We start from the raw sequence: 27603 nt of genomic DNA on the forward strand, positions 1-27603 counted from the left end.
TCGTTCATTAGCTTGCTGTGAGGAGTCCCTGGTGAATGAGATCTCTGCTCATTAAGCATCCATCTGATTGACAGGACCTTCCCCTAACAACCAAGCAAATCAAGCACAAGCACACACACAATGATTAAAACCTTCATAATGTTCTTTTAATGATTAAGAAAACAGGCTATTTGGTTGCTAAACCACAATACAGTAAAGATACTGGAAGCCTGCCCTTTAGGCACCTGCTTTTGTGTTTATTTGATCCATTTAAAGTTAACTTGGAACAATGTGGTCCTTGCTGTGGAGTTTGGTAGTTGATAATTATACTCCCAGTCCTTTGGACTCACTGATTCATGTTGCCCAGACCAGGGGAAACAGCATAAGTGCTCAGGAAAATGCATGTGGAGGGTGTGAAGCTCGAAGATGGAATAATTCATCAGCCTAATACTAAGCAGCCAGCAGAGAACCAGGCTGCTGCTGTCATTGCAGGTTATGGGATGAGATAGTGGACTTAGCTCACTGCTGTCTCCAACCTTGTGAAGGGTTTTGATTGGCCATATCCATGAGCTCTGGCGATGCTCTCAGTTAAGCCCATTCCCTGTTCCAGTCTGTGTTTGAGTACAAACAGCTACATTTGGTGCCTGAAGTGGCTACACAGAGCCATTTATGTTATGACCAATAGAAATTAAAGATAGAATGGTCCATCGCATCCACTTGACAACACAAAATTGTTCCTCACAAACCGCTTCCCAAGAGCATAGTTCCTTATAACTAGGAAGCCCCATTAGCGCTTCAAACATAAATTAACTGTCTACATGGGAAAACAGTACTGGTTTAAATTTAAATTGTTTTTTAAACCGATTAAGTTACATTGGTGCAAACCTCCATGTGGACACACTTAGTTTAAACCTATTCCCAATCAATTTAAGCTATCCCAAGTAAAGTCACTCTTAAACTGGTTTTATAAGAGTTCCCAAACGCAGGAGTTGTGGGGGTTTAACATCAGATTAAATTCACAATGGAGGTTATTCATGGGGCTAATCTTTCTTGGATGTGTGCGATTGGGGATGACTCCCTCAAGCTACATTCGGCTGTTTCTCAGTGTTAAAGCCCCACAACAGTTGTAACCGTGGGCTGAGAGAGGACTGGGCAAGAATATCCAAAGGATTCCCTCTTCCTCACACCCTCCCAACAGCTGCTTTTCTCCTATACAGTCAGCCCTAGGCATAATGAAGATCAAGAGTGAAGACAGTGTGACAGAAATCCAATCTGGAAGCTCACCACAGACACACTTTGGATTGTGAGGATTATACCCAGAGACTTTCAGCTTTATCACGAGGCCAAAAAATGTAACTGAATAGACAATGTGTGGCATCTCTTTTGTGCAGCTTATTATTCAGCTTCTGGATATTCTATATCAATCCAGAGCAGACAGCTTCCTGAAGGCTGAATGGCATCACTGATGTGTTAAAAACTATAGGAGTGTATAAATTGCGCTGTGGTCTACCATTGCCACACTCATATTTGTTCCCAGAGAAACTGCAATCTGCCTGCATTTCAAAACCAATTGAAAGTGAACCATACAATGGGGCAAATAGAAGTCTAAGGTCTCAGATCAGCATTCCATCCCTGTTCAGCAAAGCACTTTAAGTACATGCTTAACTTCAGGCACATGCTTAAGTTCCATTGAATTTGCTGAATAGGAATGAATTTAAGCATGTGTTTAATTTCTTTGATAAACTGGAGTCCAAGTCCTGTATTATGACCTGCTCCAGCTATGTCTCAGTTTTGCCATGCTGTGTTATTGCCCACTTAAGGACTCTAAGCTGAAATAAATTAAGGAGATTTTCATTATTTGTTTTGTTTTATATGATAAACACCATCAGCACTTGGAATTAAGGCATGCTACTGCTGTCTAGTTTGCAAATATTTACATTTGCTAAAACTAACAAATGTAAAACAAACAAAATAAGCAAATATTTAAAATTAAGTAAATGAAAGCTATCCCCAAACACTGAGGATTCTCCTTCATCACTGCAGTGGTCATTCAGATTGGTCAAGGTCCTTTGTGTCTTCTCCAAAATTGCAAGCACAAACATTCTACACATTTCTATTTAAAGTGTAGTTAAATTCATAAAAGCAATTACAGGGTAACATATCTTTTTGCTCAATACCTAGGTGCAATCAGGTTTTACTAGTGTTTGCACTATCAAGCCAGTAATTTTACAGAAAACAAGATATTCTGCCCCATGCACCATCAGCAAAGATGTTGGCTCAGTTCTCACTGAAGAATCTTCATAACTGGGTGTAAAGAGCAGAAAGATCATGGATTAATTTTTAGATCTTACTGTGAGCTTTCAGTGATGCCAGATAGAAAATAATCTTTTGACTGGTAAAATGAGCATATTTGACACAGATGCCATCAAGAAAAGATAAAAAAGCACACAACTAAATTCTACAATACCATTCTTAGAGTCAATTTTCAGACGAACCACATGTTCCATTTGCATCTTTCAAACTTTAACCTCCAGGTCAGATATGGATTGAATTCTCCCTTTCCCTGCTCCCTCTTAACTCCTGAATCAGTCTGAAAGAAAGCAAAATCTGAGTGGTATGAAAACCAATCTTTTGCCTTTTGAGCCTTGAGGCTAAAGGAGAGGCATTGCTGTTTTCTTTTCTTTTGGGTTTTTAAGTGAGGGAGAAGGGAAGGAAGAGGTGAACTTATCAGAAGCTATTCATGCACAACTGTGATAGTACATCACTTGGGGCTGAAGAAAAAGCAACATTTTCTAACAAATCTTTGGTCACTAGATTAGGATAGCCCTGACACGGGGGAGTTTTGCAAGTGCCAAACTGTGATTATAACCAGGGTGCAAGGATATGTACCCTGGCTAGAACATTTGAGTCATCTGCCCTGCAGGTAGCATAGCTAGAGGTTCTGAGAAGAACCTGCACAAACCAAGTATGAATCACTAGCCCCAAAATCACAGGAATTGCTGGTATGCTCTGTCCAATTTAAAAAACCTTTAACCCAGTGGTTCTCAACCAGGGGTACATGTACCCTTGTAAGTATACAGGGGTCTTCCAGGGGGTACATCAACTCATCTAGATATTTATCTAGTTTTACAAAAGAATACATAAAAAGCACTAGCAAAGTCAGTAGAACTAAAGTTTCATACAGACCAACTGAGAAAGTAAGCAATTTCTCAGTACTAGTGTGATGTGACACTTTCGTATTTTTATGTCTGATTTTGTAAGCAAGTAGTTTATAAGTGAGGTGAAACTTGGGATATTCAAGACAAATCAGACTCCTGAAAGGGGCACAGTAGTCTGGAAAGGTTCAGAACCACTGCTTTAACTAATGAGAGCAGTCAGAGTAAGCAAGCATTGACCCCCAATGCTGGAGCACTGAACAGATCCACTAGAGCTGCTGTGTTGTCCCCAGTTCCTCTCTCAGGAGTGGATTCCACAATGTACAACTCCTGTTGACTTTAATGAGAGCTCTGTGCATGGCAACATGTGCCAAAACTCTTTGACTTGAGAACAATCCAGAACGGGATAGCATCTTATCTTCATTTAGGATGCTGAACTGACCGCTCAAAAAGTGGCAAGTGGCTGTGGGAACCAGCCAAATAAGTATAACCTAGGGAGCTTAAAAAAGAAAAACAAAAAACCAAAAAAAAAACCCCACACAAAAGAGCAAACTACAACCAGGAAACCTACAAAGCAAATAAATCTGCACATGGTCCAAAAAGACCTGAGAATTCTGCACACAGACCAGTCAGTGTGGCACAGCTGTCAGTATCTCTGCATGACATTCATAATTAACACCCCACCTCCAGGGATTCTGATTTCCATATAATCTCCTGTAGCAGTCAGTGACCCTTCCTAAGCATGGTTGATTGGTGTTATTAGGAGATAACATCTGTGTGAAAACATATTGATGTGAGACGGGAAGAAGAGTTCTTCCCTTCGGCATGTGTGGTAGGCAAAGGTGTACTACTCCAATTTACAATATCATAAAGCATAATTCAGAGGGTGCCACATTATGTGGGCATCTCGAGGTACATTACAATGCAATTAAGAGGAAAAGCAACAAATTTAGCCCTATAAAGTAGATTAAAATGGAAACCCATGTCTTTCCTCTATTATTTCCATGTCAAAGACAGAAAGAAAGGCTTAGAAGAATTAGAAATATTGCAGTGTCATATCAGTAGGAGCCATATCTTGCCTGAGGGCTCATTTTTCAAGGCTGCCAGTTCATCAACTTTAACTGGAACAGAAAGAAAACAAAAACGAAAACCCAACAAAGCAAACTTCCACCAGGAATGGCATTGTCCCCAGTCTTCCTTTTCACACATGGGAGTTAAAGGAAAAAGCAGTCATTCAACTCCCAAAACAGATATTAAACTAATGGGACTCATTTGCTGTTCCCCTGGAGTTTTCACCCAGGGCATTCCACTGAGCTCAGCAGTGTTAGTCCTGATTTACACCAGTGAGAGAGGAGAATCAGACCCAAATATTTTACATGCATAAAGCACCTTTCATCACATTCCCCCCCCCCCACTTAAAGGACTTTACAAACTTCATGAAGCCCTAGTGAAGTGCAGCCCCATCTGGGTTGGCTATCAGCAGAACTGCTGGAAGGGATGTTTTAAAAAGACTACATTTGAAAGACTCATACACAATACATGCCATGGTACTCAGTTAATCTGTCTTGGAAGCTACAAGCTGAGTCACCTCTTGCTGGGGGTTAAAAGCTGATATGTCAGGACGCTGAAGGGATGGATCCTGGTCTCACACCGTCGTAACTCCACTGATTTCTCTGAACTTACTCCTGGATTTACACCAGTGTGACATCAGAATCTGGGCTTGGGTGTTTCAAACTGAAGTTAGACCATAAGGCACTCCCTGCCTCCCCATCAAAATTGAAAAAGATCTACTGAAGTTTCATTGTGATTTATATTTATATAGTACTGTACTTTTCACAAGTGCTAAGACCTAGAACTTTGTAATCATTTTACAAACATCAGCTGATTTCTCAGCAGCACTTAAAATGGTTCTCTGTGGTTTATTTATATATATGTATGAAAAAAGATGTGTTGTTCCTTATAGCTTACTGACTTGCCAAAGCATCACCTCCATTTATTTTAAAACAGCCTAGCAGAGCTCTCAGAGGCCGCATTCCCAAAAATCAGCACTGTCTTTGTTCTGAACTATTAGGTTGCTGATGGATCCATAAGCAGAAATGCCCACATGAACAGTGAAAAATGTGGATAGAAATATTTGCTCACTTTTAGAGGGCTTTTGGACTTCAGAGATACAGCAATTATAATGTAAACTGATGGTTCTCTTGAAATTTTCCAACTGGCTGAAACAGCCGTAAAAATCACATTTTCACCAGTGAGGGAAGTAAAACATTTTGCCTCAATGTCTTCATAAATTTTCCTCTAGGAGCAACAAAAGGCAGTTTTGCACAGGTGAAAATCCTCAATCCTCACTTGGAACAAAGATGTGCAAAATAATCACTTTGTACCAGGCTAGAATTTCTACATTTTTCACCATAGAAAAAAACTGCCCATCAGTGTGAAAGAACAAAATTTCATGACTGACCATATTTGTGAATTAACATGAAAAACAATGGGGGGAAATCTCTTGTGACTGTCTGATGAAGCAAAACGGGATGGTTTTGCTCAGCTCTTTTCTGAAATCTTTGAGTATAAAAACCAAGTAAAAATCTGAACACAAGCTTCCACAGTGAAAACACTGTAAGCCTATAAAGCCACTTATGGTTTGGGTCCTGTGTAACTTGAAAATCAGGGGGCAGATTCTTAGCTGAAACTCTCAGGAAGCCCAACCTGTGGAGAGGAAGGTACTTCTGAATTCTCAGCATAGCTGGGGGCCAAACTGGCTCATGATTAAAGTTAGTGAAGCCCCAAGGACTGCTGTGATTTACACTAGCTTTGAGTGACATTCAATCAGCCCAATACAGCCAGAACACAGAGAACTCTGGCCATACCTCTATTACAGGAGGTGTGTGAGGAACTGGTGAAGAGGCCTACACTGGCTTTACACTGGCTGGGGAAGCATCTGGCACTGGCCACTGTCAGGAGACAGGATCCTGAGCTAGATGGACCATTGGTCTGACCCAGGGTGGCTGCTCTTATCTTCTACAGACCACAGAAGAGTTAGACATGAATAATAAGAATACAACAGTTACATCAGCTATTATGATTCTTATTTAATATGTATATTGTAGTAGCAGGATAAAACTATAAGAGATTAATTTTCATGCTTCAAGCTATAAGGTCTGAAGTTAGGAAGAAACTTCTCTCACATGCATGTTATTGGGTAATTGTCTAATATGGAAGGTTTAGTCCCTTCTCTCATGCTTCTAAAACCGGCCACCACAAATTGGATACTTGCAAGCTGTTCAGTGCAGGGAGCATGTTTACCTGTACTCAGAGTGCTTGCACTAGTGGGGTCCTAATCCAGAGCAAGCCCTCTGGGCACTATCACAAAATAACTGACATCAAATAAATCTGGAAAAATACAATGCATTTGCTCCTATGGGCTATTGGGTAGATGCGTTTTATTAGGGCTGTCAAGCGATTTAAAAAATTAATCACACCATTAATTGCACTGTTAAACAATAATAGAATACCATTTATTTAAATATTTTGGATGTTTTCTACATTTTCAAATATATTGATTTCTATTACAACACAGAAGACCATGTACAGTGCTCACTTTTTATTTATTTTTGATTACAAATATTTGTAAAAAACCAAAAGAAATAGTATTTTTCAATTCATCTAATACAAGTACTGTAGTGCAATATCTTTATCATGAAAGTTGAACTTTAGAATGTAGAATTTTATATAGAAAATAACTGCATTCAAAAATAAAACAATGTAAAACTTTAGATCCTACAAGTCCACTCAGTCCTATTTCTTGTTCGCCCAATCACTCAGACAAACAAGTTTGTTTACATTTGCAGGAGATCATGCTGCCCGCTTCTTGTTCATAATGTCACCTGACAGTGAGAATAGGTGTTCGCATGGCAGTGTTGCAGCTGGCGTCACAAGATATTTACATGCCAGATGTGCTAAAGATTCATATGTCCCTTCATGCTTCATCCACCGTTTCAGAGGACATGTGTCCATGCTGATGACAGGTTCTGCTCGATAACAATTGAGAGCAGAGTGGAACGACGCATGTTCATTTTCATCATCTGAGTCAGATGCCACCAGCAGAAGGTTGATTTTCTATTTTGGTGATTCAGATTATGTAGTTTCTGCATCAGAGTGTTGCTCTTTTAATACTTCTGAAAATATGCTCCACACCTCATCCCTCTCTGATTTTGGAAGGTACTTCAGATTCTTAAATCTTAGTTTACCGAGTGCTGTATCTCTCTTTAGAAATTTCACATTGGTACCTTCTTTGCGTTTTGTCAAATCTGCAGCGAATGTGTTCTTAAAATGAACAACATGTACTGAGTCATCATCCAAGACTACTATAACATGAAATATATATGGCAGAATGCAGGTAAAACAGAGCCAGAGACATACAATTCTCCCCCCAAGAAGTTCAGTCACAAATTTAATTAACACGTTAATATTTTAATGAGTGTCATCAGCATGGAAGCATGTCTTCTGGAATGGTGGCTGAAGCATGAAGGGGCATATGAATGTTTAGCACATCTGGCACGTAAATACCTTGTAATGCTGGCTACAAAGGTCCCACGCAAATACCTGTTCTCACTTTCTAGTGACATTGTAATGAGAATTGGACAGCATTATCACCCAAAAATGTAAACAAACTTGTTCGTCTTAGTGATCGGCTGAACAAGGAAGAGGACAGAGTGGACTTGTAGGCTTTAAAGTTCTGTACTGTTTTGTTTTTGAGTGCAGTTATGTAACAAAAAAACCCTCCATTTGTAAGTTGCATTTTCATGATAAAGAGATTGCGCTACAGTATTTGTATGAGATGAACTGAAAAATACTATTTCTTTTACCATTTTTACAGTGCAATTATGTGTAATAAAAATAATAATGTAAAGTGAGTAGTGTACACTTTGTGTTGTGTGTTGTAATTGAAATCAACATATTTGAAAATGTAGAAAAACATCCAAAAATAGTTAATAAATTTCAATTGGTATTCTAACAGTGCGATTAAAACTGCGATTAATTGCGATTATTTTTTATCACGATTTATTTTTTTGAGTTAATTACGTGAGTTAACTGTGATTAATCAACAGCCCTGATTTTTATAAATCTAAGTAAAGTAAGGAGACTAAAAATAAAATGAAATAAAAATGTAGTTACTTAATCATAAGGGCTTTTTAAAGCCATATTTTAGGGATAGTGCCTAGCTATTTGTGAAGCTGATAAAATATATGGTATACCCAAATTTGAGAGTGATCTTGAAGTCATACCTATCTCCTTTATACTAAGGGCCATATTTTGGCACAGACTGCATGGCCATGCAGGGGAGTAATGGGTCAAGTTAGCCCCATGTGCCTCTGTTCAGGGCACACATACTGTGAATAGAAGCACAGAGAGAACTGTAGCCTTTGAAGTGCCCTTAAATTCTCCCCGCACAGTGGCTACGAATGGGTGAGGAAAGAGCAGAGCAAAGGCACCGGTTAGCAGAACTGCTGGTACGCCAGGAAATGTATGCTTCCCTGGGCATAGACTCAGCACAGCATTCTTCCCCGTTGCAGCAAGGTAGAAGCCAGACTGTGACTCTCATAGGCACAACCAACCTTCTGGTCTGGCTCCATTGGCAGCTGAACAATGTTATGTCCCTTGCTCATGGCAAAGCCACAAATTAATACTTAGTTATTAGATAAGCCATTCATTTTTTTGTCCTTGGGCCCCTGCAGACTTGCTTTTACCTATCTGCTCAAGTGTGATTATTCCTCTCATTTATGTGTTACTTGAACGAAAACAACTATGGTTTCTGAACCAAAGGAAACTGCAGTTACACAAAGTATCATAACTCATTGTCATTTTTGGTATTTGGTCAGGAAGGGAATGCTAGAGAAATCTTGCTCTCATGACTGCAATTCCTGCTAGAAGAAAGATGATTTAGATATCTATTTAAGGCCTAATTCTGCCAACTTTTACTCACATAGTCCCATTCGTTTTTGTGTGCATACTTGTATATTAAGGCACTCCACACGAGCAGGGGATGGCAAAATCAATACAGTGGTCATTTCTGGCACTTATGTAGAGTCAGAGAAACTCTTGGCTGTTCCCCCAAATGAACAAATTGCTTAAGAAACGTCACAACATATTGCATTGCACACAACAAATCACTGCTGCCACATGTTGGGAATCACGTCTGACAAAACACAGGCAAAAACAACCCAATGGATCTTGCATCATGCCATAAAGGCTACCAACTTTGGGTCTTGGTGGACTACCAAAGGAAGCAAGTTCCAAAAGCTGGAGTCCTCTACTGAGAAAGCCCTGTCACTGGTCCTGGAGAGTTCATTCCCAGGAACTGTGAACAAGAACATTCTCCAGCTGATTTTTAACTAGTGCCATGGAGCACAGGATGAAAGAGAAGAATCTCCAATATACAGCAACAACAACAATAACAACGAAATAGAAGAAAAGGGGCTCTCCTTGAATATGGGAATGGAAGACCCACCCCAACAAATGATTGGACATTTTAGGAAATAGGAAAAATGAAGGCTATTTTTGTAAGACAACACTGGAGAGCAGACATTCCACAAACACACATGCTTTCTGCCAGAAACTTCCTGATGATTTATTGCCCAAAATAGAACTACAAAGAGCTAGGGGGAATCTAGTCTTTCCTTTATCAGCAAATATTACCCCAATTTTGGGACCACTAAAGGAAGCTACACAGCTCCCTCAGATCTGTCACATAAATGAAATTTTGAAAAACGAGAAGCAAATAGTAGAAATGAATGAAGCGTTGATCCTATATTGTGACCTCTGCAGGCAGACTTCTGTGTTCATGCAGAACCTCAGTGATTGTAATAGGGCTGCAATGAAGCCCAGCAGTCCACCTGTGCACTAGCAAATACAGGATCAGGGCCTAATTAAGGATTCATATTCACATCCCTGTAATGCGGGCAGTAGTCTGGACTTGGATGAAAAATTAAATGTGCTAAGGAAAAAGAAAAGTACAGTGTTTTAAATCCCTACAATTTAAAACTTAGCTTTTTATGTGCCTAACATCAAAGCATTTTTCACTTCTATTTAATCAAAATTTATCACTATGATTACTACAGTAATTTACGTTGGAGATTATTGAAATTAGTATTTTATTAAAATCTGGTTTCATTAATAAAACACATTCCAGCGAGGGTGTCATTAGAGACTACTGACTAGAGGCTGGAAGACCCTTTGACAGCTTCGATTTTCTCTGGTGTAATCAGGAACAACTTCACTGAAGCCTACTGTTACATCAGTGTGTCAGCATTCATAGCACATGTGAAATAGGAACGGGTGATGGGACTACCCAGTCCTTGGTATTTTAAATACTAGAGAGGGAGACCAATACAATCACACTCACCAGCCTGATTAGTTGTGATGCTGACTGCGGCAAATTGCCTTGAGAACGTACTCAAGTCGGACACCCCATTGACTGCATCAATCTCAAATGTGTAGTTGGTGTGTGCCAGGAGGTCTACTACGGTCACTGTGGTGTTGGTGAGTCCAATCTGACGGGGTAAGAAGCGCACATTGGCGCTACACGGTTCACACAACTTGATGTTCCCCCCACATTTTTTGCAAATGATGTTGAAGGTGACATCTTTCCGGCCTCCTGCATCAAGGGGCCAGCTCCAGTCTAGGATAACCGATGTTTCATTGATATTAGAGATAACGTTTCTTGGTGCAGATGGAGGTCCTACAAAGGTAAAAATATCCTATTAATCTCCCTTTTGGTTATCTGTTGCTTTTCCACAAGAGCAACAGGACACACAAATATGGAACCGACCACAGCAAATAACCATATTGTCTTTATTCTTCGCCTCATGGTCCTCCTGAGATGTTCCCCTGGATTATAGACTCACACAATTGAGGATTGTTAACTATCTTCAAGACATGACTCAAGCTGGAAGATGCTTTTGCAGAAACATAGAAAACAATTTACTGCTAACTACAATACCCATTTAATACACTGTTCTGAAAACACTGGTATTAGTTTTAAACATCTCACTCCCTTTTTCCTATTCAATTTGACAGATAACAGCACAGAGGAATTGAAAATAGAGATATATAAATCCATTCCTATAAGCTCTGATAGCCTGTCTAATATAAAACAGGACCTGAAACAAGAGAGATGAGGGGATTTTGTTTGGAAATTGAATTTACTCTGTATTTGAGAAACAAGGTGTTGAGACAAATCTGGAGAAGAATCTTTGTACACAGCTAAAGAACTTAAATGGGGCAGAGGACAAAAGACAATCACAGCCCCAAGCCATCATAATACTACTCACTGGTGCAAGCCATGGATGGAGGGTCTCTCTCAGATCGAAAGTAATTCTTCTCACACCTGCAGTTCACAGAACCATCTTCGTAGGTAGAGCTGTGAGGTGGGCATTTGGCACACTTCACATTACCAGCAAAGGCCTTGTAGAACCCAGGTCGGCACGCTGCAAAACAATGAAATACTTTTAAATTTCATGGGTGCCTGGCTCATTGTAACATTCTGCCTTTATCATCATTTTGGCATCTGTTCATACATACATTGCATTTTTCTATGTGTTTATCATCCATAAAATATGTACTTTCTTACAATGAGGGAGCTGATGGCAATAGCCCTCTTGCTACATAGGAGTTCTTTATGCAAAATCTTAGCTTTATCTCTCATTTTGTGTGTCTCACATAACACTGTACTCCACAACAGGAGGAAGCAGTTTCTACTTTTCATTATCAAAGCTTTACTCCCACCGCATCCTGGTTAATTTAGAAAACTGGCCCTGTCATGCAAAGAGGCTTACCGTCACTCTCTTGCCAAGGTTTGCTTATGGAAGCAGCACAACTGTAACCTATGTTTGTTCCATTGAGCATGACTAAGCAGGACAAAACCAGAAAATAACCTGCACGGTGACAGAACATTTTCATTTCTGAAAGACTAAGCCAGGCTCGATGAACTGGCTCGGGTATCGAGTAAAGATCAGGAACTCTCACCAAGTGTACTACAAACACATTAAAACACAGTCCTCTAGAAGTGGTGCCAGAGCCTATATGAACTGCATCTGACAAACTCTAGGTGTTGTTTCATTAACATTCACACACGCCCCCAATTTCCCTCTTGTTGCATTTGAGATTGATTCAGTGCCATACTCGCCTCAGAAGGAAAAAGGCCTTTTTTAAAAAAACATCACAGAGATGTGAACAATTAAGTACACAAGAACCTTTTACAAAATCCCCAACCAGCAAAATAATGCTGTTGATTTCTCTCTGTCAAGATGACCTCGCTATTATCCCAGAATAAAATCCACAGATAAGCACCAAACTCTCCCACTCATCTATAACAGAAACATGTACATCTCTAAGAAATGCACCTTCTCCAAATCAGGTTTAGCAAATACTGCTGTCTTGCTGAAATTCTGCCATTCTACACAGACATACATCCATTAAACGGTGGTATGCAATAATAGCAGCACCAACAGATAACATAGCAAAGTTAATGTCTTTGAACATGTTAGCTTTACCATTTATTTTTTCCTATAATGGTCTGCATTAATACTATCCAATGCACAGACTTTATGGGAAACTCCCCAGTATCTTCTAAATGGCATATGTGACAAAAGAAAGATATTCAAAAGCATTATTTTTGACACAAAGAGGATACTTTTTCTTTCTGGGGCCAGAGCTCCTTCCCACCCTGTAAAAGTGTCTCTTGGGAGTGTGTCCATAGCTGGGTTCAGGCCCCTTTGCCATGCCCAGTTATCACCAAGGGGTCAGCTCAGTTCAAGTCCCAGTCCCTAAGTCTTTGTAGTGGGCCCCACCCTTGCAGGCCTGCTTACTTTATTATGAGTGGGGAAAAGCATGTTAATAAGAAAAGAACCAGACAACACTGAACACAGTTTGAGAAATATGACACGTTCCACAAGAAGTCCTCCCCATCTCAGCCACCCTTTAACTCTCTACGAACCTTACACATAAAGCCTGACTGGATGCAGCTGCCATATCTTAGCCATTAACATGTCTCAGATCTTTCCTGTTAGCCTTATGAAATGATCCCGTGTTTAATCTATGATGTGGAGGCCACCAGGCCATTAATGAAAACAAATCTGGCAAGAATGACCTTGCAGGCAAAATTCACATGGCCTAGTACCAATAACTGTATCTGCATAAACTTACATGATTTCCTCCCTAGGGCCATGGCTTCTCGTGCCACCTCTGGTTAAGATTTTGGAGGTATGTGGGGTTTGAGGTTTTGTTTTGTTTGTTTGTAAACAGGAGTCAATCCTCAGTCCCCTCCCAATAAAGCTGAATGGACAGAAATATCAGAGCCACGGTGAGTCACTGTATTTTAACTCCTGTGACCAGACGACCACCACTTTATCCTATTTCTTGGAATAGAAAATCATCAGCTGAGCGCCAAGAAAAAATTCCAATCAATGAAGACCTGATATCAGTGCAGACTTTAGATGTGATAGTTAGGGTAATTACTTCAAACTATGAACTCACACTACGTTTGAATGGATGTATGTACAGTGCATGTCCACCAAAAACTCTTTCTTCAAATGCAACTCTAGTTATCTAGTTCAAATGGTTTCACATAAAATCATTTACTTGGATTGGACAACCATATATAAATAAAATTATATATTATTTTAAAATAAAGCTGCAAGGTCTTCCCTTGCAGTGATACAAGGGTTAATAACCTAAAACAGAAGTCCATATCATGATGTCATCCCTTCCATAAGACATAGTAACAATTGCTTTTTAAAATTATTTTATTTACAACACTGGTATCATCAATAATGTGATTACAAGCAACTGCTGGGGGCAGAAGTTACAATATGAGAATTTTTATTACAGGCATTTCCAAAGCACATACCACCATCATATCTAAACCATTGTTCATTTGTCATTGGTACATAAACTTGTGGGAGAGATAAGTATATTGTTCAGTTGGAATGGAGAGGGATGGAGGAGAATGAGGAGCAGAGCTGCTTTGTCACAATGTTTCTCCCTTTTGACCCCTCTGGGGAAGGCCCATAGACCTCATTTAAGAAAAAAAAGAGAAAAAAAGAAGCAGGATAATGCAGGGAGCATCTTAATAAGCCTAGATTAGGCTTTTTTCTTTTCTTCAGGGGAAGGAACTTCATTGTTTTCGTCCTTTCTGTGGTGCTTTGCTATCACACTATGAAGTCAGCAGTCAGAAGGGAAATGAGCTGGTTAGACCCCTGCTGTCCCAGAATGCCCTGGTGGGAGGATTCCGATTCATTTCTTCCCCTCAGGCTGTCTTGCACTTTCTGTCCTTGTCTGTCAGACCAATTTCAGATAATTCAGTGTTCTACAACCCGAAGGAGAAGAAACGCAATTATACTAAAGATTAAAACCTGGAAAGAGGGTGGGACTAAGGGGGATCACACCATTTTTTGTATATTTTTTTATCAGTTATTTTTGACATACAAGAGAGAAAAGTGAAATCCCTCATTTCAAGAGAGATTACTTTTCTGATGTAAGTAGGATTGGATTTCTTTGGTTGAGGGAGCAGAGTTTGGCTCTTCGGGATGAACAGCACTGCATGGTTTCAGGCAGGTAGAAAATAAACACAATGGCACATTCATCTTCACAATACAGTATTTTTTAGTTTCAACAGAGACCCAGCTGTGAGCAGCATTTGCATTTATTTAAAATATCCTTCTACAGTTAATGTTTGCTCCTCATTGCCTCTCTCTCCACTTCCACATTCACTTTAAATTAGAGGTAAGAAGTACATTATCCTTCTCTTTGGTTGCTTAAACCCCCATTAGCTAAAGCTTTACCGGGGGAAAAAAAGGGAGATTGGCCAACCCTGAGGGATTGGGCCAGTGTCCTGGATTAAATGGATGCTGTGCCTGAGAAAATGGAGTGTTTCTAACCACTGGGGAAAGTGACTGGGTCAAGGCATAGCCAGGCCCTGGTTCCATGTGAACCCACAGACCTTCTGGGTGTGGTGTTGTCTCATCTAGTGGCACTGAGACCACTTAGAGAGAGAGAGAGAGAGAGAGAGAGAGAGAGAGAGAGTGTTAAGTGAGTCTGCTCTACAGCCTTAGCTAACAGCCAGCTGGCTTTTAGCTCATGCAGTAGAGGCTCATGCACTAAGCTCCAGAGGTCCCCAGTTCAATCCTGCCTGCTGACGACCGGGGTCTATCAGCATTATACATGCACTTCCATCTACTTTCTCAGCTGGCTTTCCTCTCTTTCCTGCCAGGTCCTGCTTCCTTGCTTGCAAAGGGAGGCAGCAGGAGGTGCAGCATGTACAGCAGCAGCAGAGGTTGGAATTAGGTCTTCCTTGTATGGATCCCAGAAGGACTCCATCACCATTAGCCCATAATGGAAGACTCCTCTGAAGTATATGGAAACACTGCAGCCCACTTCAGCCCCACTGCAAGACTGTAACAGTGAGGAAGGAAATGTGCCATCCCTTCACAGTAACATGAATTTTTCCCATGCTTCACAGGTAGTAATAACTATACCATATCAACTTGGAAGCTCTGAAGTAGAAACTAATGCAAGAGGAAGTAAATGCATTGGGTTAGGTCGAAAAAAGGTCTGAACACATTGCAACTGAGTAAAGCAAGTTTTGTAAATGATTAAGTATGTGGTAACTATATGCTGAGATTATCAGAAGGAACCCAGAAAATTAGGTGGCCAACACCCACTGACGTACAATGGTAGCGGAGCATCTAACTCCCTTAGGCCCCTTTGACAATACACTAAAACATTATTTAAAAATTCCTCAAACGAGACTCTGATCTCTTATCTCAGTGTAAAGCCACTGACTTTACTCCTCATATACTCCCATCAAACAAGAGTATTTTCAGGACTAAAGTCCTGTCATATTACCAGATAGTAATTGAGTTCCTTAAGCCGTAACTATTGGGTCTGACAGAGAATGGGGAAAGTTAACTTAGTGAAAGTAAAACAGATGTATTTAGCAATCCATGATAGTTACTGCTAAAAGAAATGAGACAGTCTTCAACTGCAAAGTGAATTTTGCCTCAGTTTGACTTATGTGTTTGACTTTCAGAGGAACACAGGATCCTAATTAAAGGTTAAATGGATCATTTCAATCTGAATTAATTTTAAATTAAAATATAAAGCTGTTGGTAAATAAGGGCCTTTTAGTATTCAGCCCTTCAGCCCCTTATACACAGAGCAATATCACCAATTCCCAGCCATAAACACGAGCTAATGACCTGAACCAGCACTGACTAAACAGATGATTTCCAGGCCCTGCTATTCCAGGCCTGACAGGGCCCATTTGCCTACACAAGGTCAAAGCAACTGTTTATATGCAAAATGAACTGCACTCCACAATCCTACAGGAACTTCATTCTTTGCACTCTGAATAGAGGTAAAATGCTTTGAGGCAAGGCTGAAGTATTTCAATGCATTGGAAGTGAATATATGCAGTCATTAAACACTACGTGCAATGGGCAGCATTTATAAAGTGATCAAGTGTTTCCTTTATTTGTTCCTCGAGAGCTCAATAAAAAAGCCTGAGGGCACAATGCCTCTATGGAATTAAAACTCAATGTTTAGAAAATAAGGGGATTCAATCATAAACTGGTACGGCTCAGATACCTTAACAACATTCCCCTCCACCTGCCCCCCCACATGCTTTAACAAGGCAGGTGTCAGTAGCTCTGGAATATATTTCAATCTCCTTCCTCCACAAAGAGAATGCTAATGCACCCCCACCCCCAGAGCAGATTGTGTTATGGAAGCCTTTCAAACCACTCCAGCTTTCATCAGCAGAAACTAGCAGCAGTGGAGGTTCTTACTCCAGACCTGCAGCTTGCTGTGGAGCGAATGCTAGAGAACATGTCACCTTAACTCAGCGGTAAACCTTAAACTTTTGGAATGTTCTTCTGATCCTTCGAAAATCATCTGTGCAGCTCTCTTGCACAATATGTATATTAATCTCACGCTCCATAGATGACACAATGCTGGCGAGGGCACCACATTTGCCATCGGAAAGGAAATCGCACAAAAAATGAGATGCGACACAGTTCTCAGGATGTGATCATGAATGGCACAACACACCAGTATGTGATTAATCTCATAACGTGCCCACATACATTTTATTTTAATTATGTTAGGCATTTCCTCCCCCTTCTCTGTTATTTCTGTCTTTTGATAAAGAAGAGATTAAATCAGATATCAAGTATAAATGAAGATGATCTCAGCACTGTGCATTTCACACTGGTGATGTCACGCAATTACAGTCACTTGGGAAATACAGAGGCAAAATATTAAAACAATGCAAAGGCTCTGGCTCGAACAAAGAGCAGGAAATTCAAAGTGAACATACAGATCCTGGCTTTAGTCATCCTGCTATGCATTCCTGCTGCAGGTCACACGCTATATTGACAGAATGGTGAAAATGGCTGGGTTTTTCTCCCATTCTACTTGGCATCCCTCACAGCCGAAAATAGGGCATTATAATGTAGATTTCCTGGCCTATAACTACACTTCACAGAGCACTGAGCGGGCAGTGTGGTGGGAGCACCCCCCGCCCCAGCGTGCCAGGCGTGCGGCACGGCCAAAGCACCCCCAGCCGCAGCCCCGGAGGTGGCCAGAGTGCTCCCTACCACAGCGCTGGGCAGGCGGCATAGTCCCAGCGCCCCCAACCCCAGCATCAGGCTGATGGTGCAGCATGGCCCCGGCGCCCCCAGCCTTGTGAGCCCTGGTTCCAGCCTGCCTGTCCCAGCCTTTCCACCATGGAAGAATGGGAAGGGAACTAGAAGCAGGCAGGTGGTGGTCTGGGAGCGTAGGGTGGGTCTGGTCACACCAGGCTGTTTGGGGAGGGACAGCTTTCCCTGGCCTATGCTACCTGCCGCCCATGTGACAGATCTAAAAGAATCACTACAGATATTTATCTTTGTCCATTGCGAAGAGGAAATAATCAACTAACACAGCTCGCGCAATTTCTGTCCCTTACCCAGACCTCTAATTTTATTGACTGGGGTCAGGAAACCTAAGGACACAGGAAATTATCAGAGTTACCCTGCCAATAACCTTCTCCAAAAATCGGAGACTGGCTACTAGCGGATAGTTAGCCAGCCACAGTGTTTGTATCTAGAGTTTATTTCTGGAGCATGGGCCTCACAATGGCCTCTTTAAAAGCCACTAGGCACCCTCCTCCTACTAGCCCCTTAAGGAAGCTTTCATATCTCAACCAACAATGGACCTATTACTTCATTGCTGGCCTTCAACAATCAGAAAGGTCAAGAGTCCAGCTCACAAGTTATAGCACAAAGCTGTTCCAGCACCTCCGTAACTTCAGAGGGAGACACAAACACAAGCAGATTGTTCTGTTTCCCCAGTATTAGATGGGTCAATCTGAATCCAATCAATTTTGCCTGCAAAGTAAAGAGAAAATTCTCCACAGAGAGAAAATCTCAAATCCGAAACCCAGCAGAGGGAGCGACATAGTCAACCTTAAAAAAAAAAAAAATCTGTATGCTTCAGTGACTAACACCAGATCTGGAGCATGCCCAGCCTTATGAATGGAGTCAAAGTGAATATTCCATTGGTTGTAGTGACAGCCAAGGAACCCAAAGATCTAGAGAAATCATCAGCTGCTGTACTGGACAGTGAAACCACAAAACGTTTTTTGCCTAGGTGACTCCAATTCCACTGTAGTGAGGAATCTGATCAGCTCAAAGAGTATCTCTGCAATGAAGCAATGACCTATGTGCCAATATTAACCCTACTCTCTTTCCTTGAGCACCCCAGCCTGGAAACCATAGTATGTCTGGCTGAACTGAGGTTGAGAAAGGTCCATGAGTTCACTTCCCCATGTAACGGGAAGTATAGCACAGTCCTTACAGCATTGTGTAAATACAGATTTTGGAACCCTTCAAAATGTTAGATCCTGTTTCCTAATTATTTCCCTTTTTTATTTACTTTCCAATTTTATAATGCATTTTTTTCAACATGTGGTGCAAACAGCTTGTTGAATTTCAGTTTATGACAAAGCAGGCTGGTCCTATAGGCTTTGTAGAGACTCATCACTTTAGTATCTTTTTCCTTTTTTCAGGAAATATGAATCTGGGGATGCTTCTTATTTTTATTTTTTAGAGGAGGTTAAAGGTGGGCCCGATCCTGCATTCCTTGCATATGGGTGCTACAGTGGCATAGCTATGGCACTGTACCTGTGCTGCTGTGATGCCATTTTGTAGACACAGCCTACAGTAATGGAAGGGGTTCTTCTGTGACGGTGCTCACCCCTGAGCACCATACGTATGTCGACCTATGTTTCAAGTACAGACTGGGCCTTCGCGTAATAATGCAAGATGAGGTGCTTCATGGTGTCAAAACCAATTTTCTTCAAATTCTGTAACAAATTAAAACCTTTTTTTGGTCAGGAACTTGGTAAGGCAACTTTCCAATCACAGCACACTTTTTTTTATGGATGAGCTGGCTATACAGAAGTCAGGGAATTTACAGTAGGAATGACAGAATCTTAGTTGCTGAAGGGTGAACTTCATCACTATCGATAGTGCAAGGATTCAGTGCAGCGTGACATTGCAATGCCTCTAGAAAAATAACCTTTAGAATGAGCACTTTTCATATTTTACATTTGAAAGCCGCTGTTAGTGCGGAAAACATATTCCATAGCATTTAATCTTACCCATGAGTAAACCTCTGCCATTTACTTCCCACTTCATATTTTACAGTGATCTGTGACCTTAACATATTTTAATCAGATGCCTTTTAAATTGGCTTTACTCCCAGGTCAAGTTATTCAACAGAAACAATTCCTACCCTTTGTTTAATAACTGTTACTGGCAGACATATTAATTATATGTACATAAGAGATAGCTTTCTCCTGAGGGAATAACACTGTACTTTTCAACTGTAGTCTGTAATAGCTTCCCATTATCCTTTGCAGGCTTCTGTATCTTTTTTTTATGAAGTACATTATAACAATGATTGCAAGTAGCAACATAGTTAAAAGGCACACTGTCAAAGATGGTAGGTTTAAAACTTAGCTAGACTGGAAAAAGTTATTTTGTTTGCAGGCACACATACAAATGCCTCACACCGTAAGGGTGGTTACATTTCAACCCACTTGCAGCCACTGTTTTCAAAAATATATAAATGTTTCAGTAGGAGGAGGACAATGACAAACTACAAAACTGATTCAGAAAAAACAGTTAGGCATGTGCTTAATTCCATTCCTAGTCAAGAATGCACTTAAGCACACATTTCGAAGTCACTGACTTCAGTGGAACTTCCTTGCTTCAAGGCTCTTCCTGAATAGGGATGCTTTCCTGAATCAGGGCCTGTGTGCTACACAGTAGGTCAAATTGTGAACTTGTCAATCTTAGAATCTCTCACTCTCTGCTAGTGGAACACAAAATGCGACTTCCCAGTCCAAGCGACATTGAAAATAATCACTGTGGACTTGAATGGGCAGAACTAATCACACATACATACACACATTTGGGAGTTCTAGATGCTTTTTTGGCAATCAATAACAGTCAAGAGTTTCATTTAAAAAAAAGTAAATTACAGGGTACAGCTACTTTAGGAGGTACAGGTGTGATTATCATATACACATACTTGTGCTAGCTTTCATTGAGCTAATGTGCTAACAACAGTACTGTAGCTATGCCGCATGGGCAGCAGCAAATGGCATCATGGACTAGCGCCCTCCTCCCGCAAGTACTAATCTGCCTGAATCCCATGGGTGTGTACATATGCAGCCCAGCTAGCCTCTGCCTCCGCTCTCTACTGCTCGTGCTATCCTGGCTATGCTACCATTTTTAACACACTAGCTCAATGAGAGCTAGCGCGAGTATGTCTGTGCGAACTGAATAATCACACCCCTACCTCCTAGTGCGGACAGACTCTACAATTCCCGGAAGGCAAACTAATGACGCAATCTTAACAGCTTCACAGAATACGTGTTTTTTTAAAAAAAACCTTTTGTATAAGTGTGCGGTACATGTATGCACCATAAGGACTCCAAGTGAGTGAGATAAGAAGGTGTTGTTGTGAATCAGCCTTTCTGCAGCCTCCCATGTGTGTGGCAGAGCTTTTAGAACAGGTCTTGCCTGTGAGTCACTATTAACCTCACTGGTGTGAGGACACCCGCTGCTGAGTGCGAACACAGGGAAACGTAGCTCAAGCTCCGTGGAACATGTAGGCTGTTCATTAAAACAGTCTCTCAGTTATTTTCTCTCTCTGAGAAGAGAAGTCAAAATGGCGCGTGCCCATCCTCCTGGGACAGATTTAGCCAGTCAGTGAAAAACACATTTCATCATTGTGTGACTAACGTGATCTATCAAGAGCAGCTCAAAAGAGTCATGGAAAAATTTGACACCGAACATTCAGTATAGTTTGCTGGCAAAAATATGGACATGCTTTTTTTTTTATTAAAGAACACAGCATTTTTATAAAATACCCATGTTTCTACTGAAGTGCAAAACAAGGTGGGTGAGGTAATATATTTTATTGGATTAACTTCTGTTGGTGGAAGAGACAAGCTTTTGAAGAAGCTGGTCCAATAAAATATATTGCCTTGCCTACCTTGTTTTCTAGCAGAAGCAGGGCAATTTTATGAAAATTCACCTTGTCTCTCCTGAGACTAACACAGCACACTAAAAAGGTAGACCTTTTGACAGAATATTAATATTTCACCTAACACACGGTCTCACTAAAAACTATGTGTAATGGTGAAAATCTAATGGTCCCTAATGATTCTCAGTGACCAAAATTGGTGAATTTGGGATTTCTGATAAAAAGGCATTCTGATTCAGGGGTTTGGATGGCTCAGGGAATTAAAGACAGTCTCAATTACCCATATCATCTAACCATGAGAGGCATATATCATCTAACCATGCAGATCCAGGCCAGGTCAGTTGTGATTATTATTAACAATATTGTACTTATCATAGGAACACAGAAATTGGCTGATGGGATCAGACCTAAGGTCCATCCAGTCCAGTATCGTTTCTCTGATAATAGCCAGCACCAGCTGCTTCAGAGGAAGGAGGAAGAACCAGGCAGTAGCAGATGTGGGATATTCTGCCCCCATATTAGGTCTCATCCTTATTTCCAATCGTTAGAGACTGGCTTACATCCTGGAGCATATGGCTTAATATCCCTTCCAAAAATATCATCATTATAACAACTCTGGATATTCTTGTTATCGCTATACATGTTTAATCTTTTTTGGATCTTGCTAAGTTTTTGGTCTGAACGACTACCTGTGGCAACAAGCTCCACAGTTTAAACAATACCCATAAAGCAAAAGAGTATTTCCTTTCATCCGTTTAGATTTTACCACCTTTTAATTTTATTCACTGTTCCCTTGTTCTTGTTACAAGCGGGGGAGAATAGACACTCGCAGTCTACCCTCTCTAGATCATTCGTTATTTTATATATTTTTACTGTCTCCCCTCTTATTGGTCTCTTTTCTAAGGTAAACAGTCCCTAACTCTTCACTCTCATTTTATGAGAGTTCCTTCCTGCCCTTGATTAGTCTCACCCCCCTTTTCTGAACCCCTCTCTACTTCTGCAATAATGTTTTTGAGATGGGGCCCTCAGTATTGCACAGTGTTCTGCGTGAGGTTGCACCACTGATTTACATAAAGGCATAATATGTTCTGTATTACACCCCATTTCATTCCTTATGTATCCTAATATCTTCTTTGTATTTTGATCAGGGTTGCATGCTAAACAGATGTCTTTGCTAAGCTGTCCTCAATGACACCCAGGTCACTTTCTAACTTAACTGTGTCAGTTCAAGAACCTTGTAAGGTATAGGAGTAGTTTAAATTTCCCCTCCAGTATACATTACTTGGCATTTATTGACACTTAGCTTCATTCCAAAGCTTCCCACTAATTGGAGGTAGGTGACCATTACTGTCCCCATTTTGAGATGGAGAAATCGAGACAGAATGGATAGGTGAGTTGCTCAAGGTAACACAGTGACAGGACCAGAAACCAAATCTTCTGAATCCCAGTCCTGCACTTTATCAAAAAGTGGTTTGGTGAGTTGGCTGGAGTTGCGGGGATCTCAGTCCAGCTCCCAGCTGACGTGGGAGCACTACTGCAATGAGCATGAATTACTATTTTTATTTGTAGCCTCAGCAGAGCTGTCAAGTTAACTGGAAAGGAAATTTAACAAATGTCTTGCCCCTTCAAGATATTCTTTTAGATCAGCTTTGAGGCACATTGATTGATCAGTGTTGCTTCTGCCCATGCTGAATCTGTTATTTTCATATCAATAGAAGGTTATTGGGGCTACTAATCTGGTAGTTTCAGTTTCTTGGGGCTACTAATCTGGTACCTAGAATTCTGAATGACATTTTATACTGCCTTGCTGCTATTTAATGTCTACCAGCCTTCATCTCTCTCAAAACTATTGCCCACCTCCATTGCTCAATATACTGTATCAAACTAAATAGATAATTCAGATTGAAACAAACATTAAAAAGCCCTTGCCATTCTAACAAATCTTTAAAACAAACACACATACATGCAAGAGTAAATAGATATCATCCATGTTTTACTGTGTCCCCAAGGATTTGGAGTGGGGACAGAGATGTTTCAGTGATTACTTTTGAGAATAAGTTTCCTCTTTAAGCAAAGATGTTGTCTTCACAGTTCATCTCTCTCTTCTCCCAAGTCTTTATTTAATTGGCTGAATTTTCATTCTCCTGCTGGAACTAAAACTTGAAAATTAAACACCTCGGGCCTCTAGGGACAACTCTAGGCTGACAGTCTTCTGACCACAGCTGAAATGAAAACCTCAAGGCCACTGAAAAGCTACCATACCACACAAGCATAATATTCAAGTATTTTAACCTTTATTTGGACTTCCCTGGCTTTTGTGGTTTGAAGACAAAATCTTGTAATTTCTTAACATGGGTTTTTGTGTGCATGAAAAATTCTCTAGCATTCCAAAGTATTTAATTCACAGACATTTATGTTTGTGTGCTGTAGCCCATAAAGCTACCTTTAGCATTTATTTTATTAGTAATGCAAGCAACCTACAGGCCTGTATGCTGTAAGACATTGGCTTTGGCAGTTAGCAGAAGTTTTGAGACCTATAGACTTTGGCACAGATAAATGGCCCAATGTCACCCCGAAGTTTTGAGGAGAGTGTTTAAGTGGGTACATAACACCAGGTAACCACAGGAATACAAACTAACACCAACTTTTGGATTTTTTAGGATAGGAACATCTGCAGATGTCTGACCACAAGAATGCCCTGGCAATGAATTGACTTATATGATAATAAGTTGAGATCATTTATATACTAAGCTGTAGGAGAAAGGCACCCCAGCATTAGTAGGGTGAGGAAATACAAATAAGGACGAGAGGATAAATCCCTCCACTGAATATACATTAGGCTTAGTGGTGTCAGCATAACATATTATAAAAGTTTTAGCCCAGCCTGTGTGCAGGAGGAAGGGAAGATGCAGTACTCGGGAGGTGCCAGGATGATGCCCACCAGTAATGGTGATAAGGAAGAAACTAGCTAACATTTCAGGTTGTTCTGTAAGGGATGGTGTGAATATATGGCTGTTCAGATGTACATTTTGTATTATCTCACTCACCTAGCTGGGTTACAGTGTTTGTGACTTTGCTAACTGTATTAATAAAACTATTTCGACTACAGAAAGGTTCCTAAAGTGTGTTTGTTGCAAGTGTGCACATCATGGTTCCCCGCTGAACAGTAATTTTAATAATCCTGGGCTTAAACCTGGGACAAGAACCTATCAAACCTCAGAGTGACAACTGGGAATTCTTAAGTAATACATATAATTAATACACAATCCATAGACCAGGCAACACTACTCAGCAAAGAATGGTAGAAAAAGGTGGCAAAAAACAGTTTGGCCTCTTCACTCACTAGTTTATGACCTTGCACACCTTGAAGGCTTAACATTTCGTCTATCCTGCAGAAAAGGACACTGAAAAAACAAAACAAAACCTGACAGGAACTCAGTGCTCTTTAACAGCAGTTACTATATCGGCTGGGAAATCACCAGGAGGACAGAGGGAATATTGAGTTTTCATGATTATGTTCTATATATTTTTATTTTTTAGTCAATTATTAAGACCCATTTTCTCTGCACATACCAGGCCAAATTATCTCCAGATAGCGGTTTTCAACCCAGCTGGAGCTGAGCCAATTTACATGACCACAAAGCTTGTGCCATTTTTTAAAAAAAGAGAATACATCTGACCAAAAGTAACAAAGTACTGTGAACTGTATGAGTTATTGGTTAAAGAATTGCCCTGGGAATCGTGCACACCTTTAACAACCTGAAATGAAGTGACTGCTCAAATTTCAATACTGGGCAACCAGGGGCTATTTTGTTTGGTGAATCAGAAATTTCTCATGCTAGGAGACACTACAATAGTTCACAAAATATCCATTTTATTCCAAGTTCCACCTTTATGGTTTTGGGTTAGAACAAGCCTGAAATAAAACAAACCTCAAAGGGTGGGGGGAGCCTGTCTGAATCAAATAAAACAAAATCAGAAGTATTGAGGTGAATCCAGGAATACTCCACCTCTGTGGTTACAGCACTAAATTGTACAGCATATTTTCATACCAACCTCTCTGCCTAGTAGAAATATCCCTAACCAAGCCAATGAGATTTTCAGGATTTATCTCAGAGCCTTATAGTGCACAGTGTGTGGCTAGTCCTTGTAACTTTTCAATTTTACCTGGGAAAAGGTGTGGTTGGTTAAATGTGCTTGGCACACAGAAGGGATTTCAACACTTTTTCTTCTTTGTAGAAATAATGTCTTTGACTCATCAGAAGAATTGCATCTGAGAGATCTAGTCTGATAATTATGTCCTTTATAACCGGAACAGACCATAAAATCTGATGCTACAAAAATTTGATAATAAAATTATTTATATGATAGGATATTGCTCCAAATTGAATGTGACTGGCTCAGGCCATTCTGTTGCTGTCTGGATTATAAGTGACATACTTTCATATTGATGTGTGTCAAACATAGGAAATTGTGAAGAATTAATACATTACTAGTTTAATTAACCCTATACAGAATACTGCATGACATCAAGAACAGAAGCATTCTTATCTGGCTGTAAAATTAGCAGAAAGGACAATATTTCAGCATTTAATGTGGCCTTTTAAAATTTTAATTGCATGTGTTAAAAAAAATGGCTGCCATAGAAAGTGGAGAAAATCTCAAGTCGCACAAAAGTTTTCTTCTTTTTTTTGGCAAGGTCATCATGTATTTCAATTTATGCTATATTATTAAAAAATACAATACAAAACAAAAAAGAGAACAGCTGGCCCAGGTTCTGAACACCCCTGTTAAAATATAGAGTTATGTAAAATAACTTTCATAAATATAAAGTTACATAAAATCCCCTACTTTCTTCCACTACACAATATTCTATTGCAGCAGAATTTAAGCAAACTTAAGCCCCCTCCACACAGTCATCCTGCTGACCAGGTCTTTAATTCTCCTGCCTCTAAAAAAGAAAGGAAGGAAAGATAGGCCCCGAAGCATGCAACAAGTTCAGTATATTTGAGACAAAAGGAAGAAGGTTAGTACATTTGAAAGGTGAGGAAAATACGCTACCACCAATCCCCTCTTATTTTTATACCCTGGGGGCTTCACAAGTAGAGATGGGCAATATTTTTAGTTGAATTTTTTTTCTTTTTTGGGGTGGGGAAGGAAGGGGGAGAGACAAAAATGCAGATTTGGTGACATCAAAATCCCTCATGAATTCATGTCAGTTTTGATACCTGTTCATTTAAAAAACAACAAAGTACCTGAAAAAGTTGGAATATTTCACATCGTAATTTTCCAAATGAAAATTTTTCAGTTCAAACTATTTTTCGTTTAGAAATTTCTTTTTTAAAAATTCAACAATGTTTAAAAGGGCTCAAACTCAAAACATTTTTTAATTCACTGAATTTTTTTTTTAAAATTGGTTTTGGTTTGACCCAAACCTCCCTCCCTCGCCCCACCCCATGACTGCGAGTGATACACCCACCTCTCAGCTCAAGCAAGAGCTCCCAGGGACCTCAACCAGACCAGTATCTTGTCCATTTCAGTCAAAGCTTTGGAGCTTTCAGATTCCTAGAAGTATCCCCATTTACAGCATATGCAGGCAAAGGAATTACACTGCTAAGGCACATTATTAGAAGGACAATGGGAGTTACTCTACACATGGAAAACCATAGTGCATTAATGGCAGGACAGACCCCTGATTTTATCTAAGATATGCAGCACATAGTGTCATTTGTCTCAAGAAATACGCTGCTGGAAATATAAAGTTTCTCAGACTGAGACGCATGTTATGTAAGGAGCCTCCACCAAGAAAAGAGGAATTGTTTATAAACATAACGATCACCATTTAAAAGCAATGATTTAGCAAAAGCTACCACTA

The 27603-nt window shown here is 40.2% G+C and overlaps 1 protein-coding gene across 3 annotated transcripts in view; it reads right to left on the reverse strand.

Annotated features, from left to right (window-relative positions):
- EPHA3 (EPH receptor A3) overlaps window positions 1-27603 on the reverse strand; it is a 305552-nt gene that overhangs the window by 91773 nt on the left and 186176 nt on the right. For all 3 annotated transcript variants that reach the window (XM_078848068.1, XM_073305634.2, XM_073305645.2), the window contains exons 4-5: window positions 11465-11620; window positions 10537-10872 (exon numbers count right to left, since the gene is read on the reverse strand). In XM_078848068.1, the coding sequence (XP_078704194.1) occupies window positions 10537-10872; window positions 11465-11620 (492 nt within the window). The remainder of the gene's footprint in view (window positions 1-10536; window positions 10873-11464; window positions 11621-27603) is intronic.

The sequence above is a fragment of the Lepidochelys kempii genome, chromosome 1, assembly GCF_965140285.1.
Source record: "Lepidochelys kempii isolate rLepKem1 chromosome 1, rLepKem1.hap1, whole genome shotgun sequence".
Taxonomy (NCBI): domain Eukaryota; kingdom Metazoa; phylum Chordata; order Testudines; family Cheloniidae; genus Lepidochelys; species Lepidochelys kempii.